The sequence below is a fragment of the Myotis davidii genome, unplaced genomic scaffold (assembly GCF_000327345.1).
Source record: "Myotis davidii unplaced genomic scaffold, ASM32734v1 scaffold391, whole genome shotgun sequence".
NCBI lineage: Eukaryota > Metazoa > Chordata > Mammalia > Chiroptera > Vespertilionidae > Myotis > Myotis davidii.
Genome location: NW_006284336.1, coordinates 3,466,566 through 3,486,324, shown reverse-complemented (window position 1 = coordinate 3,486,324; position 19,759 = coordinate 3,466,566). Strand labels below are relative to the sequence as shown.

General features: G+C 38.5%; 1 protein-coding gene across 5 annotated transcripts; it reads left to right on the top strand.

Annotated features, from left to right (window-relative positions):
- The first annotated feature begins 30 nt into the window (after positions 1-30).
- CMC2 (C-x(9)-C motif containing 2) lies at positions 31-17,320 on the top strand. Of its 5 annotated transcripts, XM_006754454.2 has the most exons (5): positions 31-185; positions 5,295-5,325; positions 6,821-6,936; positions 11,206-11,277; positions 16,936-17,320. In XM_006754454.2, exons 3-5 carry the CDS (start codon positions 6,856-6,858, stop codon positions 17,020-17,022), a joined length of 240 nt encoding a protein of 79 aa, XP_006754517.1. In that variant the 5' UTR covers positions 31-185; positions 5,295-5,325; positions 6,821-6,855; the 3' UTR covers positions 17,023-17,320. The 5 variants fall into 5 exon arrangements, with proteins under 5 accessions (XP_006754517.1, XP_006754516.1, XP_006754515.1 ...); XM_006754453.2 differs by lacking the exon at positions 5,295-5,325 and having other exon boundaries at positions 31-169; XM_006754452.2 differs by lacking the exon at positions 5,295-5,325 and having other exon boundaries at positions 33-185.
- The last annotated feature ends 2,439 nt before the right edge of the window (positions 17,321-19,759 follow it).

Here is a 19,759-nt window from a genome sequence, read left to right as displayed (position 1 = left end):
CCGGGCGGCGCATGCGCCTCAGAGGAGGCGAGCGGCGTGGGCCGGCCCAGCGGGTCAGCTGTGGAGGGCGTCGGAGCGTTCTCCTTGCGGACTGACCGGCTCTGGCGCCCCGGCCAGCGGGACTTGGGGTGAGGCGTGCTCGCCGGTGAATTCCGCTCCAGCTCTTCAGGTGTGGCCGTGAGGCGGTGAGTCTTGGGAGTCGTGGGGGTCAGAGGAGCGCGCTCTTTCCGACCGCGGCGTCCCGGGAGGCCGCGGGACACCCACCTGTCCCCGCTCTCGAGCGCCCCTCGGCGTCGCGTCCTGTGGGGACTTTGCTGTTGCCATTGGAAGTTGGGACCTGGAAGGCCGGGTCCTCGGGGCGGCGGTCGCCTGGCGCCGGGGATTTTGTCAGAGTCGCCACAGGTGCTTCCTGAGCTGCCCGCCCGCAGCTCTGGCTGAGGACCTGCTTGTAGCTGAGAGCAGGCATGGCCTCGAGCTTTCCCTCTCCTGCCTTCTCTCCTGTCGCTCTCGAGCCTTCTGACCCAGCGCGGGCTTCTCCCTTCCCCGAGCCTCTGCGTCCACGCCGGAAAAATGGGTATAAACCCGTTGCATCGATTGTGAGAAGTGATGTCCTTAGCACCGTGTTTGACACGGCGAGCGCTCAATACAATGGCGTGGTTATCGCTCTTGATTATGTAGTTTAGAATTTGCCTGTAGAAGATAAAAGCCTGCAAAGGCGCCTCTCAGCTGCAGTGAACCTTGGCACCGGTCCGTCTTGCGATGGGACAGACCCGTGAGATCCCCGTCAGTACATTGTTCAGGGAATGCAGCCGTCCACATCCCTTTCATCGGGCTTAAAGATGACCGTGCCCCTGGTTTCACAGTGGGCGCTGTAAGTAAACCCGAGTTCCGGAAACCTTTATGTAAAATTTTAAACGGATAGAAGAAGTTTGTGCTGGTAAAGGAATTTTGTTGTGACCCCCTTTGGATCTCCTTTCCTATGCATTCAGGCTTTTGCACTTGTTTAGTTGATTTTAAATGAGCCTTATTTCCATCCTTAAAAAAAAAAACCAAAACACACCACTATGTTGAGGTCTGAACCAATTTTCAAATCTATGATAATCCTAAACTCCACAGTTGTATACTGTGTGCAGTTACAAGGATATTCCCTCATTAGCCTGTGTGTTCTTTGGGGTGTATGGACTAAGTCCCCCCACTACTCCCCGGAAATTCACCTGACGGGGCAGAGCGCTCAGCACCTGGTAAGAGCTGGTACGTGTTCAGGGGAAGCTACAGCTTGACCCATTCCTTAGGAAAGGATGCGAGGAAGTTCGAGCCCTGCAGTCCTTCCTCCCTGAACCCCGGGGTTGCTCTGTTAGCGGTGGGGCCCGGTATGTACGTTGGGCATACCAGTCACTTAACAGCATTTGTTTAGATTTGGTCACGTTGCAGCTGTGATAAGTACAAGTAGGTAGGGTAGGTGGTCTACTGTTATCTGTTATGTCTGCTACCTCTGCTAAATATGGTGCATTATTTAAAATGATAGTTGGAGAAGCATTAATTTAACTAATTCCAGTGCTTTCTGAAATGTGGGCTTTAAAAATGTGTTTTAGAAAGCTTTAAATACTGTTTTACAGGTTTGTCTGGAGAACAGATTTTTTCAGAGATTTTTGTGGTCCTGCTTTCTGCTTGTTTTTAAAGTGACATTAGAAATTGCAACTGTCGTGTAAATTTATTTTTGGTGCAGCCACACAATAGCAAGACCCAAAGAAAACAAAAGTGGCATTAAAGTAGTAATGGGTTTTCAAACTCCTTGTAATTATAGATCTGCTAAATGGTGTAATTGGAAGGCTTACTCCCTTTTCTTTATTAGCTATGTATTGGTTACTCTTGGTTAAGTTATTTCCTGAAATGGTGCCACCTGGTGGTTGAAATCTTTTATTATAGAATGCTCATTAGGAATATTTTACCTCAAAAGTCTTGGTAAAATAAGGTAAAGGAGTACGTATAATATGACGAAATTTTATATTGTCAGAGTACCCTACTGCTTCTGCCCACCCAGGTTACCCCAAAATAAAAGCTAAAATTGCTTTTTATGGGCCTACTAGCCATTTATCAAAATATCAAATTGTCACAGCTGAACAATTTTAAAAATTTCAGCTATTTTGGTATCAATGTTTGCAAAGTTGAGGAAGTGGGTGGGGTTGGCATGGGGAGGGGAGTTTTGTAATTGTGACAAGTTAACCTTTCTGATGTTTTCTAAATGCGAGTGGGACAAGTTTTGTTCTTTAAATGAATGATAATGAGCTTTATCCCCCTCTTTCTCGCTGCAAACATCCATGCTTGAAGGCTTATCACAAATGAATATTCCGTTCCCCTGTGTTTCAGTGGTGCAGCTGATGTTCATAAGTACCTTGGCACTACCCTTTTGAAATTGTTTTTGTATTCCTAGTAGTAACAGGTGTTTATCATTTGAGTGTGAATTTTGTTTTTGGAATTGGCTTAAAGTCATTTAATTGTGAGCTTAGATTTGAGAAGAAACTTAAGAATGTAATGTCAGAATATACTCTGTGGCATCCTTAATTGATGTAGCCAGTCTCTTTTGGGCACGTTTGGACAATAACCAAGAGCTTCACACAACATGGCATTTCATTGTTGGACAGCTCCATGAAGATGACTGCCTCTGTAATTTCCACCTTTTGGTTTTTGTCCTGTTCTTGGAAACACCTCAGAGTTAATTCAGTTCAACCTTTTCTATTTTGTGACAAAGCATTTCAGATATACAAATAATACTTTACATATGTCACACACACTGTTCCCTGTTTCAGAGAGTCTTGTATATGTTATTTTAAACCTCATGACAACATGGAGGTATAGGTTAAGAGTTAATTCCCTTTTAAGAAAGAAGAGACATAGGTCTTATATCAAGTAAATAAAGTGATGTAACTTGTGAATACCTGAGTCCACAATTTTTGATTTCAAACCATTTTCTCCCATCAAATCCATTGTTTGTCCGACTTAACCAAGTTGTATCTTTTATCTGTCTCCTCTATTGGGGATTCCCCTACATTGGTAAATATTGTCAATTTCATTCATGATTTTCTGTTTAAATCTAGTGTCAGAACCATCACCACCCTGAGCACTCTCCCCAGGAATATTTAAATAGTAAATATTCTGGACATAGCAAATCAGGATGAGTATAGTACTGCTCTTTTTCTTGTTGTGTAGACAGACCCTCTGTTTCTAATAATACAGGATAATATTACCAGTATATTGACTTCTTTGGAAACTAGGCCTAGAATTAGTACCTGTTGAACTTGTAGCCAACCAAAGGCTCTTTGGGAAATAGTTTTTCTAACTGAATTTATTTCTTTCACAAACTACTGGGAAGGTATGTCTTTTCTATTTTGAATGTGGGGAAAAAATATGTTGTGATAAGAGATGAACTGCTACTTACTTTGTAACTGAGGCTTAGTTTTGCCATGGAAATGTGGATAATGTATATTTTGACCTACAAAAAGGCAATTTCTTATGATTCAACTGAATTTTAAAAGGTACTTCCTGTAGTTATTGGGAGGATTATTAAACTTGTGCTTAGCACATAGTGTTTTAACAAATTATTTTGTACATTAATAATGTAGATATGTGCTTATGGCTTTGAAGAAACTTTAAAAATAAGCATTGGCATATAGGTTTAGCTTTACTTTATAAAATTACTTTGAGTTATACTAGTGTTATTAGAATAGGCCTTAGAAAGATTTTTTGAGAGAGAGAGGGAGGGAGAGGAAGGTATGGGAGAGTTGGGAGAGATGGGATCAAGAAACATTGATTGGCCACTTCCTGAAACCCACGTATGTGCCCTCTTTTGGTGTACGGGACGATGCTCTAACCAACTGAGCCACAATGGCCAGGAGTAGAATAGGCTTTTAAAGATAACTAGTGAAAGGTATCAGCACTTATTTAAGTGTGTTCTAAGAATAATGGTATTGTTTTATGGTTAAACTAGAGGCCCGATGCACAAAACTCGTGCAAGAGCAGGGCTTCCTTCCCCCAGCTGCTGGCACTGGCTTCCCTCCGGCACCCAGGACCCAGGCTTCCCTTACAGCCTGGCTTCATCCGGAAGGTGGTCCGGAAGGATGTCCAGTCTAAATTAGCATATTACACTTTTATTATTATAGATATTTCATGATATTCATTTGTGCTTATATACAACATGCATGCATGTTTTTATCTCTGCAACCAAGTATCTTCTCAGGTGTTTACTATGTCAGTTAAAAAAGTCATTTTAGTAAATCATAAGTTTGTTTCCGAACTGTAAAAGCACACATTTGAGGGCTGATTGATAGATATATGCAAAAATACTTTGTTAAATATATTTATAAAATAAAACATTAGAGATATTTGCTAGGTGACTAAACTATGTACAGCTTCTTTCAGAAGAAAAAGTGAAGCAGAAATCAGATAACGGATACTATACATAACAGCATAGTGTTTTGAATCTGGCTTTTTTTCATTTAGCTTTGTGCTTTTGAGGTTCATCCACATTGGCATAATGTGTTAGTTAATTTATTTTAATTGAGAAATAGTATTCCATTGTGTAAATATACTACATTTGTTTATCCAATTACTTGGTTATTGGACATTTGGGTTGTTTCCAGTCTTGGCTATTATAAATAACTAGAGGCCCAGTGCACAAAAATTTGGGCACTTGGGGTGGTGGAGGTCCCTCAGCCTGGCCTGTGCTGTCTCACAGTCTGGGACCCCTCAAGGGATGACCACCTGCTGGCTTAGGCCCGCTCCCCGAGGTATTGGGCCTAAGCTGGCAGTCAGACATCCCTCTGGCAGGCCAGGAGTCCTCGGGGGATGTCCACTTGCCAGCGGGGAGCAGGCCTAAGCTGCAGTTGGACATCCTTAGCGCTACTGAGGAGGCAGGAGAGGCTCCCACCACCACCGCTGTACTGGCTGCTGTCAGCCTTGCTTGTGGCTGAGAAGAGCTCCTCCTGTGGGAGCGCACTGACCACCAGGGGGCAGCTCCTGCATTGAGCATCTACCCCCTGGTGGTCAGTGTGTGTCATAGTGGCCAGTCATTCCCAGTTGTTCTGCTGTTAGGGTTAATTTGCATATTACCCTTTTATTATATAGGATGTTGTGAACATTCACATACATATCTTTGTGTGGATATACAGGGTGGGGCAAAAGTAGGTTTACAGTTGTACACTAATAAATAATATAAGAATAAACTGTTTCATGTACTCACAACTGTAAACCTACTTTTGCTCTACCCTATACATTGTTTTTTCATTTCTTTTGAATAGATTCTTAGGAATGTAATTTCCAGGTCTTATGGTAAGTTTGCATTTAACTTCTTAAGACACTGCCAATTATCTTCCAAATTGTCTGTTCTGCTTTACATTCTCCAGAGCAATGCATGAGTTCCATTTTTTCCACATTCTAACGAATGCTTGGCATTGTCTGACTCTTTGATTTTAGATATTCTGGTGGATATGTAGTTATATCTCATTGTGGTTTTAATTTGCCTTTCTCTAATGACTAATGGTGCTCAGCATCTTTTCATGCGCTTAATTAACGAGTCCTATACCATCTTTGGTGAAATATCTATTCAAATCTTTTGTCCGTTTATTGGCCCATTTGTAACATTGGCTTGTTTGTAAGCATTCTTTATTTTATTCTAGATATAAGTTCTTTATTATATATGACTTGCAAATATTTTTTCTTAGTCTGTGACTTGTGGTAGATTTTATTTTTTCAGAGCAGTTTTAAGTTGGCAGCCAAATTGAGCAGAAGTAGAGAGGTCCCATATACTTTTTGCCTCCACACACTCACAACTTCCCTCACTATCAACATCCCCCACCAGAGTTTATATGTTTATTACAGTTGATGAATCTAAATTGTGGCATGTCTTTTAATTTTCTTAACGGTGATTTCAAATTGAGAAAGTTTTTAATTTTGATGAGTTTTTACCAATTTTTTTCTTTCATGGATTGTGCTTTTTATGTATGTAAGAACTCTTTGCCCAATCTAAGATCATAATTTTCTCTGTTTTCTTTCTTAGAACTTTCAAAAGATTAAAGCAATTAATTGGTTCTTTCTTTCGGTTATCTTTTCTGAGTTAAAAAGAATTGGTTTAAAAAAGACAATAGGTGTATAGTGATATATAACTGTAGTACACCTCAATATAATGCTTTTCTTTTGACCGTGGCTGCTAGTTTTCTTTGTGGATGAACCAGTTAAACCAATTTTAGGGATTTCAGCTTCTTGTTTTCATGGTAATAATAGCATTTTATGAGTATATCTGCTAAATTTAAAAAATTTATTTCCCATCTGTTTGTTGTTTCTTTTAATTGGTTAGTTAGATTTTCCTAGCCAGATGTTAGGAAGAAAGCAGTCTATATTAATTCACACTAATGTGAGATGACTAATTTTCCCTTTAACACTCTCAGAGGAATACACATTTTTAAAGGATTAATAAGCCAGTTCTCTTAATTGGGAGAATTTCATCTGAACAAAATGAGTTGTAATTAGTTTCAGGAATGTGGGGCTTATTAACATAGGCAAGCTATTTCTGCTTGAATGCTTATTTCCAGGATAGGGTCTATTGAGGAGTCCTGCTTTTTTTCTGAACCTGCATGTTCTTTAAACACTCCTGATAAATTACTGAATCTGTTAAATCTTTGGATAAGGAACTCGAGGCTCAAGTTTAATAATTTGCCTAAGGTCAACATTCTTTTCTGATAAAGGTTCTTACTAAAAATATGAAAATAGTTTTAGGTCACATTAACAAATAAAGTCACAGGCATTCAAGACACTCTTGTATCCACAGGTTGCTCTGCTGTGCTCCATCACCTTCTCCTAAAGATGCATCCTGACTTATCTCCACACTTGCACACTGAAGAATGCAACGTCTTGATTAACTTACTTAAGGAATGTCACAAAAATGTAAGAGTTCAGAAAAAATATTGTAAAGTAAAAATGAAGCTTAGGTACAACACACTGATGTAATTTAAATGTTATGTCCACTAATGGAAGGGAACAATAATGTCTTAGCTTAGTAAAGACTAGCAACTGATGCTGTGATTTTTTTATAAATCACTTCCTTTTATGATTAGTAAAAATCAAGGATGAAAGTTTGTTAGGGATCTTGTGAAATGATATGTATTAATTAGAATCCATATTCTTACAATAAAGTACTTTTCCTAATTACAGGGCACTAGAACAATACGTTCAGTTCTGATTCTTCTGATTATAATGGAATTAATCTAAGATTTTCTGTTCCTTGATGTATGTCATTCTGTGTTTAAAGGAAATTGGAACATTTTAATAGTTAGATATTAATAAATTTAAATTATGATTGGCTTAATTTGACAGATTTACTTGTTAGTAGAATGGAAGTAAAATTCCATGGTTAAAACCAAAATAGATGAAAGCCCATTTTTGGAATGCATTAAGTTGAGCTGATATTTTTTACAGATGTTGAATATGTAGCTTTTTCCATTTATATCATGCATGAGACAGTTATAAGCGTCTTTAACTTTGCATGATGCATTATTTTCCTCATGATATTCTTAAACTATAGATATACCAAATTATAATAGTAGTAAGTGTGATTTAAATGAGCAAAATTTTAAGACTGAAAGTAAGGAAGTAAGTAAAACCCATGACCTGTGAAGTCAGGTATTTTTACTGGTTCAAAGAATGTTGTTGATAATAGTAGGCAAACTATTTTCAGCATACATTTAAATCAAGAATTGATATTGTATGTCTTCTTAACTTTAGCTGTTGTATGGGTATGTTGTAGTATCTCATTTGGTTTTAAATTATATTTCCCTAATGGCTGATGATTTTGAGTATCTTTTCATGTGCTTATTAGCCATTTATATAAAGTCTTTTACCAGTATTTTAAAAAATTGAGTTCTTTGTCTTATTACTGAGTTGCCGGAGTTACTTTTATCATTGACCATACAAGTCTTTTGTCTGATAAGTGTATTCTGAATATTTTCTCCCAATCTGTGGCATCCTTTTTCATTTTCTTAAGAGTGTGTTTTGGAGAGAAATTAGTAAATTTGATGAAGTCTAATTTACCAGTTTTTTCTTTTGTTTGTGTTTTTTATCTTCTACGGATCTTGTATATTTCCTGGTCACAAAGATTTTCTATTTTTTCTTTTAGAAGTTTTACATTTAGGTTTGTGATTCATATCATGTTTTAATTTTTGTGTATGGTGTGAAGTATGAGTCAGTTTTTTTCCCTATCAATACCCAGTTATTCCAACATAACTTATTTATTACTTATTTATTCTTTCCCCACTAAATTACCTTGTGCCTTTGTAAAAAATCAACCGACCACTTGTGAGTGGGTCTATTTCTGGGAGCTCTGGTCTGTTCCACTGAGATAATATATGTCTATTCTTAACACCAATTAATTCTAAAGTTATCTTACTGAGGTCAAGTGGTCCCCTGACTATTTTGTACTCTTCTCTGTCTTAATTTACTTTCCACAATGCATCTAGAGCAGTGATGGCCAACCTATGACACGCGTGTCAGAGGTGACACTTGAACTCATTTTTTTGGTTGATTTTTCTTTGTTAAATGGCATTTAAATATGTAAAATAAATATCAAAAATATAAGTCTTTGTTTTACTATGGTTGTAAATATCAAAAAATTTCTATATGTGACACGGTACCAGAGTTAAGTTAGGGTTTTTCAAAATGCTGACACGCCGAGCTCAAAAGGTTCGCCATCACTGAACTAGAGTGATCTCTCAAATACACGTTTAATCATTATTCCACTTTTAAGGCTCCCTTTGTAGACTAAAATCTTCTCTCTTTTTTTGTGTTGCAAGATTTTCATGAAACTGGCACCTACTTACCTTGTGGGCTACACCACTGTCCTATACCTCTGTTCTTCCCCTCATTCCTATGTGTTCTTTCTGCAGTTATACTGGAGCATGTTTCTCTCTTGTAAGCCTTTGCACTTGCTTTTTCCTTTGCTTGACTTAGAACCTTTCTTATAATCTTCACTTCCCATTTGCTATACCACTTGTCATCTCCTAGGTTTTATTCAGATTATCATTTCCTCTTCCTTTTCTTCTTTCCTGGCTTAGATTCTCTTGGGATAATTAACCTGCACTCCAATAACACCATACATAACACAGTTCCTACTTTATGGCAGTTGTTCTCACACTTTTTGGTCTCAGGACTCCTTTATACTTAAAAATCATCGAGGACCACAAAAAACTTTGTTTATATGAACTATATCAAATTAATTTAGAAATTAAAAATAATTTAAAAATGATAATAAACTCATGTTAACATAATTAAGTTTCATAAAAAGCTCTTAGTTTCCAAAAAAAGAGTGACATTGCTTTTGCATTTTTACAATTCTTTTTAATGTCTGACTTAATAGAATACAGCTGGATTCTCATACCTGCTTCTACATTCAATCTGTGGTGTTACATTTCATGTAGTCTCTGGAAAATTGCACTATACCCTTATTAGAGAAAGTGAACAAAACAAATAAGATCTTTGATTATTAGGAAAATAGTTTTTTACCTATGCATCTCCTAGAAAGGTCTTGGGAACTCCTGGATATTCCTGGACTATACTTTGTAAACCATTGCTTTATAGCAATCACTTCATTTTTTGTCTCCTCCCTTTGACTATGTGCAATGAGAGTAGGGCCCAGGTTCACCTTGCTTACTGTGTATCCTTCTAGTGCCTGGGACATTGTCTTCCAGACATTGATTGATTGATTGATTTGCTTATTCAATCAATTGCTTAGCCAGTTTAGTTCGCTAGAAATAGACATTAGACACTAGTGGCATATGCTATGTGTATAAAAGAGAATTATAGTACATGGACATGTCTTTTACCAATTGCACTAGGCATTTTGGGTTTTTCACATAATGTCACAAGAGTATAATTCTTATTTGGGCTCAATATTGAGGTAAAAACAAAAATATAAATTAGTTTTTTTCTTGGATTTTTAAAATAAGATGTATGTATATGGGATTGAATAAATGTAAGCCGAACTATGAAATATTGCCTTGCATTCTAAAAGTCTAATCCTTTCTGTTATTTCTACTTGACCAGAGGGTGTAAGCCGCATTGTCCCTGCTTATTTGTATTTAAGTATTTAGGGAAAATACACAGGAAATATTTATTCTGAAGAGGTCATTAGGTAGCCAGTAGGAGCTCTTAGCCCATCTTAAATGCTTGCCAGAAAAACTGACTATTTTCCAATGTGGACCAGAAAAGCACATTCAAAGTGGTAGTGAATTAGGAAAAAAATAATAGCATGAGGCATAGCTTACTAATTATGAGTTGTCTGGTTTTCATGAAAGTCTTAATTAGAAAGAAAAGGAAAAGATGTGCTTATTATTACAACTACAAGTTCAGCATTTATGGCCTTATTATAGGAAATCACCATGCTCTCCAATCTACCCTTAAAAATTGTGACATGCAAACACACTAGATATGGCCCTACTAAAATTTAGCTTCTTGACTTCAGTCTTCATCTTAATCTGCTTTGGAACACAATCTTTGCCATGATAATAGTTATAGGACTTGAATCCACTAGGAGATATTTATTTTTGCTTTTCAAACCAAGCAGACTGAACTTCAGACATAGATGTCCTTATATGTATTGTGAATTAGTGGCTTATTTATGTGGCCCATATAGGCGATCTAATAACTGTATGTGTTTCGGATTTATTTTGATGACATTTTCAATGGAGTCAAATGAGAAAATGACTTTGGCACCAAGCATTTATTTAGTAGCTCTTTTACAAGACAGTGTGTTTGCTAGTGAAGGAAATTCATTATGTTAATATGGCCACACTGTTCTTTGACATTGCTCCCTGTAATGGAGAATGGATTATGCTTTTATTTTAGCATGCCTTTAAAGAAGGAGGTATTAGGAAATAAAATTGTTTACATACTGTCACTATGAGGTTTTGGCAGGTAAATAGACTTCCCATTTATCAAGGAAAAGTTTTTTTTATTTTTAACTATAGAGCATTTATCCCTCTTTTTTAGGAAGGCCAGGATAAACCTGTTTATTTGTATATTTTATACTTGGGATTTAATTATTTGCTTATTAACAAGGTGACACATTAAACCCATGATCTAAGAATAAGCATTTAAATTCTATGTGCCAGAGACCATAGCATATTCTGGGATGAAATATTTTATCCCTTTTCTTCCTTTTAGCACAGCATTCTGAAATTTTTTGGTCATTGCAATGATCTTGATCGGGAGATGAGAAAATGCTTGAAGAAGGAGGTAAGAAAAGTGTTAAAGGATGGGAATCATTCAACAATAGAACAGAACATTTTAGAACAGTATGATATATTACTGCTTTTATTAACCCCCCCCCCCCAATTTTAGTATAACAGAATAAAATAGATTTTATATGTATGTCTATAATCTAGGGGAGAAATGAAAGCTTCTTCGGGGACAATTTTAGAATACTGCTGTTGTTTGGCATTCATATACATGAAACAACTTCCTTTTTATAATCCTTGTAATTCCTCTGGATGAATTTTAAAGTTTGGGAAATTGACTTTGTATGCTATATGATTGTCTAACCACTATGCTATATACCTGAAACTAATAAGAAATATTGAATATAAACTGTAATTGAAAAAAAATAGATGCAATGGTAAAAGAAGATTCTCTTCATTGGAATTTGATCTATAATTGTCTTTGTTTAATTTTTTAAAAGTTTAGGAAATTGATTCTCTTTCAAACAAAAAAGACTTGTCAGTCAGTTATTGGCTACAGGTAACTAAAACTCTCTGGACCTCAGTGTCCTTATATAACACCTCTCTGCCACCCGCTTGTAGCTCACTGCCCCACCCTCCTGCTGATCCATGATCCGATTGTTACGTAATGGCCATTTGCCTATTACATCTTTATTATAAAGGATGGTGAAGCTGGACTTAGGCTCTTAACAGCTTTCAAATTTTGAATTTCTTTATAATTACAGACAGTCCTCTGGTTACATTGGACTTGACGTACATCTTTTCATGGTTACGTCACCATCTCCCATTTATTTATAAAAAAAAAGTTTCATCATTCCGACGTATGTACATATGCGCTTTTTGTTCTTTTATTATTTATTTACCACAAGTAAAGGTCGGGAATTATTTTTCTTTTAAATTTTTTTTACTGTTTCACTTCATTACTGCTGTGTATGTGCTCTATATGAGTGACGTAGGTGCTTATGTAGGTGGGTTCCAACTTAACAGCGAAAATCCCATTACGTTGTGCTGTAGGAATGGATCTCCGACCTAACCCGAGGACCTACCGTATGGTATATATAAACCACAGGGATCTAGTTTGACTTATTTGGAAAGACTAATTTCCTGAACCCAATTTTAGGCTAAGACTTGAACTTGGGCACATAGTTAAAATACCTAATTCATTGTATTTTTACAGGTACTGCTAACCAAGCAAAGTGCATTTTAAATCTTTGAAAAGAAATTTAATGTTATTTCTGTTTTGTACATCAGATATTTTATGTCTAGAACCTTTAAAAACCTATAACTACTAATAATTTGCCTTCCAGTTTTCTGTATCTTTGAACTTCTCCCCCATTAGCCTTATATTGAAAGATATCCTATGTAATAAAAGGCTAATATGCAAATTGTCCCCTCGGGAGTTTGCTTGCTCTGACGTGCACTGACCACCAGGGGGCAGCATGGAACGAAGGAAGGCCCCGGCCAGCAGCCGGGGGAAGGAAGGCCCTAGCTGGCAGCCAGCAGCCGGGGGAAGGAAAGCCCTGGCCAGCAGCAGAAAGGCCAATTGGCCCTGATTACTAGCCAGGCCTAGGGACCCTACCTGTGCACAAATTTCGTGCACTGGGCCTCTAGTTATCCTATATAATAAAAGACTAATCTGCAAAGTGACTGAATGGCAGAACGACCCGTCACTATAACGTGCACTGACCACCAGGGGACAGACACTCAACACAGGAGCTACCCCCTGGTGGTCAGTGCACTCCCACAGGGGAGTGCCGCTCAGCCAGAAGCTGGCTTCATGGCTGCCAAGCACAGTGGCAGTGGGGGCCCCTCTCCCACCTCCGCTGCAGGCAGGTGGTAAGGAGAGAAGGGCTCCTGGCCTGCAAGAGGGCACAGGCCGGGATGAGGGATCCCCTCCCCCCTCCCCCCGTGCACGAATCTCATGCACCGGGCCTCTAGTATGTGAATAAAGTCCTGTTGCTATTATAGTTTTTTTCTTGACTGTTGGAAGCAAAATTTCATCTGTCACATTGAGCGGTCCCCCCAGGCCTCAGAGTTAGTGGCATCTCTGAGGCTGTGGAGGTGTGCAGAGCAGCCAGCTGCGTTCCTCTTGGTTCTTCCTTTCCTCTTGGTTCCTACACATATTGTTGAATTGGTCTTCCATTCTTTTCTTTTCTTTTTTTTAAATATATTTTATTGATTTTTTACAGCGAGGAAGGGAGAGATATAGAGAGTTAGAAACATCGATGATGAGAGAAACATCGATCAGCTGCCTCCTGCACATCTGTGCCTGCAACCCAGGTACATGCCCTTGACCGGAATCGAACCTGGGACCCTTCAGTCCGCAGGCCAATGCTCTATCCACTGAGCCAAACCGGTTTTGGCGATAATTTTCTTTGTGAACAAACATGTACATAGAAAGTGTTTTAAACTGATTTTTGTAAAGAGTTTTTCTTTATATGCAAAGGCTCATTTAGATGGAAACTAAACTTAGGGCTCTGGTCCTTTTTTAATAAGATTATGGGAAAACTAGAGGCCCGGTGCATGAAATTCATGTGGGGGGGGGCGGGGAATCCCCTCAGCCCAGCCTGCACCCTCTCCAATCTCGGACTCTTTGGGGGATGTCCGACTGCTGATTTAGGCCCGATCCCCAGGATCGGGCCTAAATTGGCTGTGTTTCCCGTTCCCTCAGCAACTGGAAACCTTTTGGGGTTCAAATGCCCCCTCCCGGCCTGGTTGCCCACACAGCCTGCTGTCCAGTAATTTGGTCATCCCTCACTAACCCCCCCGCTGGCCTGGTTGCCCCATGCAGCCTGCTGTTCGGTCATTTGGTTGTCCCTCACTAACCCCCCTGCCAGCCTGGCCGTATGCAGCCATCTTGTGAGGGTGTAATGGTCAATTTGCATACCACCTCTTTATTATATAGGATAAAGCCCACACTATTGTATTTGGTATAGCTGTTTATTTCTCACATGCTTTCAGTTGTGTAGAATAACTTTTTTCCTACATTTATATTTTTATCTCCTTATAGATCAACGATTTTGCCATTGGTGATTAGATCATCTGAAATTTTCTTCTGAGGTAGTCCTAAACTGTTGGGGACTATTTGGTAGAGTGTTGTAGTATCTACAGTATAGATACTCTTGTCTAAGTTTGTTTTCATATAAATTTCAAATTTTCTCCTTGATTTTTTTTAAACTCCTCTGTGTGGTTTTTATGTTGCTTTATTACTTGATTTATAGACATTTTTCTTTCCTTTCATCCTTCAATCCTCTGAACCCATGCTCATTTGTTTTCTCTCTGCTTTTAATGCTTTCTAGTTTACCATTTATTGCTTCTAGTGCTCTCTTCCTATTTCCTTGATGTGTCATTTGAGTACTTCATTCCTTGAAGCTTTTAACTAGAAAAAGGATCCACCCAGTTTTGTTGAGCCTCTCTTTGCTGTTGTGTGTTGCTTTTGTTCATTTATTGAAATAATCACTAATTTTATTTCTGTAGCATCCTCTTACTTGTGTTTTGTTTGGTTTTTGGTTAATTGACCTTCCATTCTATCTGTGTTATTCAGTAGAGTTTTGTGAATAACATTATATTTATCCTTTTCTCTCTTCTTTTATTCAGGGACTATTTTGACTCCCTTTGGAAATAATCTTAACATGTATTTTAATATAGACTATATTTTAATTTGCTCTATGCTTATTTTATTGGTTCGCTACAAAGTATTATCTTCAGAACTCTTACTCTTAAGACCCTCCTCCCAGCCTAATTGCTGGAGGCAACATGTGATTAAAAATATCAAGCATTTTTCTCAGAGCATATATCTATCCATGTTCTGGATGCTTTTTCCCCCCTAATTTTTTTTTTTATATATCTCTATATATTTTTTGTGACCTCCTGGTTCATAGGTCGACACCCAGCCACTGAGCCACGCCAGCCAGGACCCTTAAATTTTTTAAAGCAATAAAATACATTTTTCCCTTAACAATCTTAAGAGGAAATTTAATGTATGACAGGTAAAAGGAATGCTTTTTGTTAAAGGGACCTGGTGCTTCATCTATAATTTGAAGATGCCCTTTGATGGGGAAGAAAAAAAAGTTTGAAAACTATCATTCCAGGACATACGTTAGAACCCTTCAATCAAAACTTTAGACTTAGAAAAACTTCTTAAAGATTATCTAACCCAACTCCTTATGGTTGAGGTTACTGGAACAGAAGATAAAGTAACTCAACATCAGGAATCGCCACACTCGGAGTCAGGGGAGGGGATCCAGTCAAGTCCTTGGTTAACTCTATCACTAATCTTTTGTTTCTGTGACCTCTTTCCATATCTCTGTCTCCTAAAAGATTTTGATGTCCAACAGTTCACATATACTCAGTTTTCCCCTTTCTGCTAGGTATTCTTCATTTGCCTTTAAACTATGTCTATATTAGTATATATATTATAAGCCTCTACATATGTACTTATAAGAGCACTTAAAATCAAGTTTCTCTGCTTTAAATAAATGCTTTTTAAAGTGCCACGCTCTGTATTTCCTGTTATTTATAACCTACTAGCCAGATCAGAATACTAGGTTGAAAACATTTAAGGTTAAAACTGCATTTAGAGCCACCTGATTACAGAAACATAGAATTTGGGGAGAATTTAATTCAATGGCTTATCATGTTGAAAAAATCCTGGGAAGTTCAGCTGACTATAAGTTTCTATATGAATCAATAGGATAATATAGTTGCTAAGAACCAGTTACTCTTTAAAAAAAAAGAAAAAGATATATTTTGTTTATTGATTTCAGAGAGGAAGGGAAAAGGAAAGAGAGATAGAAACATCAATGATGAGAGAGAATCATTGATCAGCTGCCTCCTGCCCACTCCCCACTGGGGATTAAGCCCACAACCTGACCGGGATTTGAACTGTGACTTCCTGGTTCGTAGGTTGACGCTCAGCCACTGAGCCATGCCAGCCGGGTGAGTCAGTTACTCTTGATAATATTTATAGAAATGTAATGTGTCCAGGTCATAAGAACTAGTAGGCCCATTGTACTCCACATCTGTCAGACTACTTCTAGAGCACTGTATTTAATTCTGGGTGTAGTATTTTTTTAAGGAGTATTGATATTAAAGTACTTCATAAAGGTGCTTTATAGAGAAGATACTAGAAGTCAGAAGCCATGTTCTGTGAACAGTTGTAGCAGTGACATTCAGCCTGCGAAAGAGATTGTGAATGGGTTATCTGTAATCAGATATTTGAAAGACTATAACAGGCGAGAAGAAGTAGAGGACAGTGGGATAATTTACTGGGAAACACTTACTGGTTCAACATAAAAATCTTTGAAACAGTTATTCGAACAATAATTAAGTAGATAGTGAGTTCTCCTTATAACTAGAAGTGTTCGATCAGGTTGGATAATTAGATTGTGAGCTCCTGGAGAACAGGGACAAAACTCATTCATCTTAAATATTTACTGAATTCATATTTTGGGAGGAAATTAATTCAGTAAAGACTTAAACATCTGTAAGAATGTGGATACTGTATTATATTAAATGAACTTATACTAGATAGTCTCTAAGTTCTCTGTTTTCAATCTCAGATTCAGGAAAATGAAGAGTTTTGTCTGCAAAAACATTATTTTTATTCTGCAAGTATTTTATTTAATATAATGGTAATATAATCTACTCTTTTCTCCCCCTTCCTTTTATTTTCCAGTACATGGAAAAGAGGACCAAGAGCAGGGAGCTTGGCAATGCGATGCGAAAGAGACTTTCAAATCCTCCAGAGGAATCTGAAACATAAATTATATTATCACTGGATGCCTTGGCTGAGAGAAGATGTGAAGACTTGGTTGATAAAACCAAAAGAATTCTATCTCATTTGGTCTCCAGAATCTTTTGAATAGCAAGTGACCCATGAGAAATCGAGGCATGGAGAAATACAGAAACCCTGGATTCAGAATATTTTTTGGGCAGAGCCTTTAGTACTCTGATTCCTTTACCAACACACCTGACTTTTAATATGTTTCTTTCCTTTGCCTGCAGCCATTTAACATTTGAGTAATTTATCACCCTCAATAAAATAATTGATTTTTAGCATATTTTCTCTGTTCTCTTAGACTCTTCTGGAATTAGGGAGAAATGGTTCCATTAGACTTTCCCTTTTGACAAGACGGCAGTTCTAGAGCTTAAACATTGAAGATACAAGCTATGGGTCAGTGGTTAAGCGTCGACCTATGTATCAGGTGTCACGGTTTGATTCCAGGTCAGGGCATATACCTGGGTTGCGGGCTCCATCCCCAGTAGGGGGCATGCAAGAGGCAGATAATGGATGTTTCCCTCTCATTAATGTTTCTATTTCTCCCTCTTCCTTCCTTTTTCTGAAATAAATAAAAACATCAAATCAAAAAGATACAAGCTAAGGCAAAAAGATTTTGAGGAAATTCCCAGCTGTGTTAACTATATGAAAATGTTGCGACTTTCTTGTTCTTAAATTGTCAACAGACTGAACTGTGAGCTCCTTCTATTGGAATCTTTGTGTTCAGCATGAGGCCTTGTTGGTGTCAGTGTTTAATAAGTGATTTCTGTATCATAAGAGTTGTTCAAGAGGCTGGACATTCAGTTAGTGAGGTGGTTATGTGGTAGGCAGTTAGACATGAGCAGAGCAAGGACGATGGGCCAGGTCCAGAAGATCACCAGGATGGAAAGCCCCAAGTGCCTAGCAACAAACAACTGTAGGGGGGACTTCACCCCCCAGGGGGACTTTTCTTCCCCTAGCATATCTCTTATCATGAGGTTTGGACCCCCTGACCTTTCCTCCATAGAGATAATATCTAGGCATCAGCAATATTCCAGGTCCTGAAAAGCAGCAAAATCAGACCCCTAACCCCAGGGCTGACCTCAGGACTGCTGCATTGAATAATGACCCCCTGCCCTGGTGCCAGCCATTCAAGCAATGGAGACAACAACTCTGAAAGGACACACCTGGAAAACTGCTGACTATTCTATTGAGATCTTCCCTGGAACCTCCCTTAAAATTTCCACCCTTAAAACCCTTAGGATGTAGGACCCAGTTCGCTTAAGCCTTCCTGCCTTCCTTCCCAGGGCGTGCTCCCAAGCGCCAAGGACCCTTCCTTTACCTCTATAATTTGTTTCCTAAGTTCATTTCTTTTAGGAATTGCTGCTTCTACCTCTGATTTATCAAATAAATGTTCTTTTACTGTTTGGGTCTTGGCTCTGAATTCTTTCCTAGCCAGAACCCAAGTACCGAGGTTGCTGAACCCAGGATAGGTCTGACCCCTCTGGTCAGACACCTGGTGCTGTTCTGCCGCCTACAACAGTTACACAGGATAACAGATATTTGATGAAGGGTTGGAGGAAGAAGCAGAATTAACTCTGAGGTCGCTTTCAAGACTGAGGTTTACAAATATTCAGTCATGTTTCCCCTTCTCCCTCCCTCCATGTCAGGCAGTACAGATACAGAAATGAAACATTTTGTCCTTAGAAGCTCGTAGTACTGACAAGTTGACTATTACAGTAGTGTAGTAAGTGACATGATTAGGTAGGTGTCATAGAAAACAGGGCATCCATGCCCAGCCTTCAGGACGAAGGAGCCAAGCCAAGAAAGCTACTTAGCACAGGTGACCTTTGACAAATGAAGTGAAAATGGAATACATTCTAGGGAACATCAAGTCATTAGGCATGACTGGAATATGAGAACTGTTAGTGGAGGAAGATCAGAAATGGCATTTAATTTTGGAATTTTTTCTTCATTGCTGTGGTGACCAGTTGCAGATTTTACTATGGTGATTTGGATTTGTAGAGGGGGCTTAGGAAAGGGATATGTTTGAATTTGTATTTTTAGTAAGATTTTCTGGTTGTAGTTTTGTAACTGGACAATCAATGGGTCCATGCTACCTGTCACTACTTGAGCCAATTCAGCAGAAACAAGGTTGAATCATATATGAGCATTTATTCCAATAATGTCAGCAGTATGGGAGAGCAGCAGGTCATGCACAAAAATCTGCTCTGTAGCCCCCCATAAGCCAGCTGCTTTTATAGGGTAGGACAAAGATTACATGGGGAATAGGCAATGCAGGCTGTGATGGGATTCCATTGTTTGGGCTGAGCAACAAGGTTGTTAATCTTTCCATGATAATAGGCAGTTCTTGTATGAGAATGGACCACATTCCAAGATTGACCCCCAGGGCTCTGGGGGCATACAACTCCCAATGAGGTTAGAATGTCCTGTCTTAAACCAATACAAGGCAATCATGATTAATAGAGCATGATTAATATTTCCCATAACCATAGCTAGTCCCCAATATTCTATTTGCCCCTAACAGATTGGAGAACACACCCAGGGAGACCAATTAGATTTTGCCCTAATTTAGGTGAAAAATGAGGGCCTGGATTAAAAGAAGTGTCTTGGGGATCAAGAGCAGTGACTAGTTGAGGGGAATCTCTCTCTCTCTCTCTTTCTCTCTCTTTCTCTCTCTCTCTCTCTCTCTCTCTATATATATATATATAGATATAGTGGG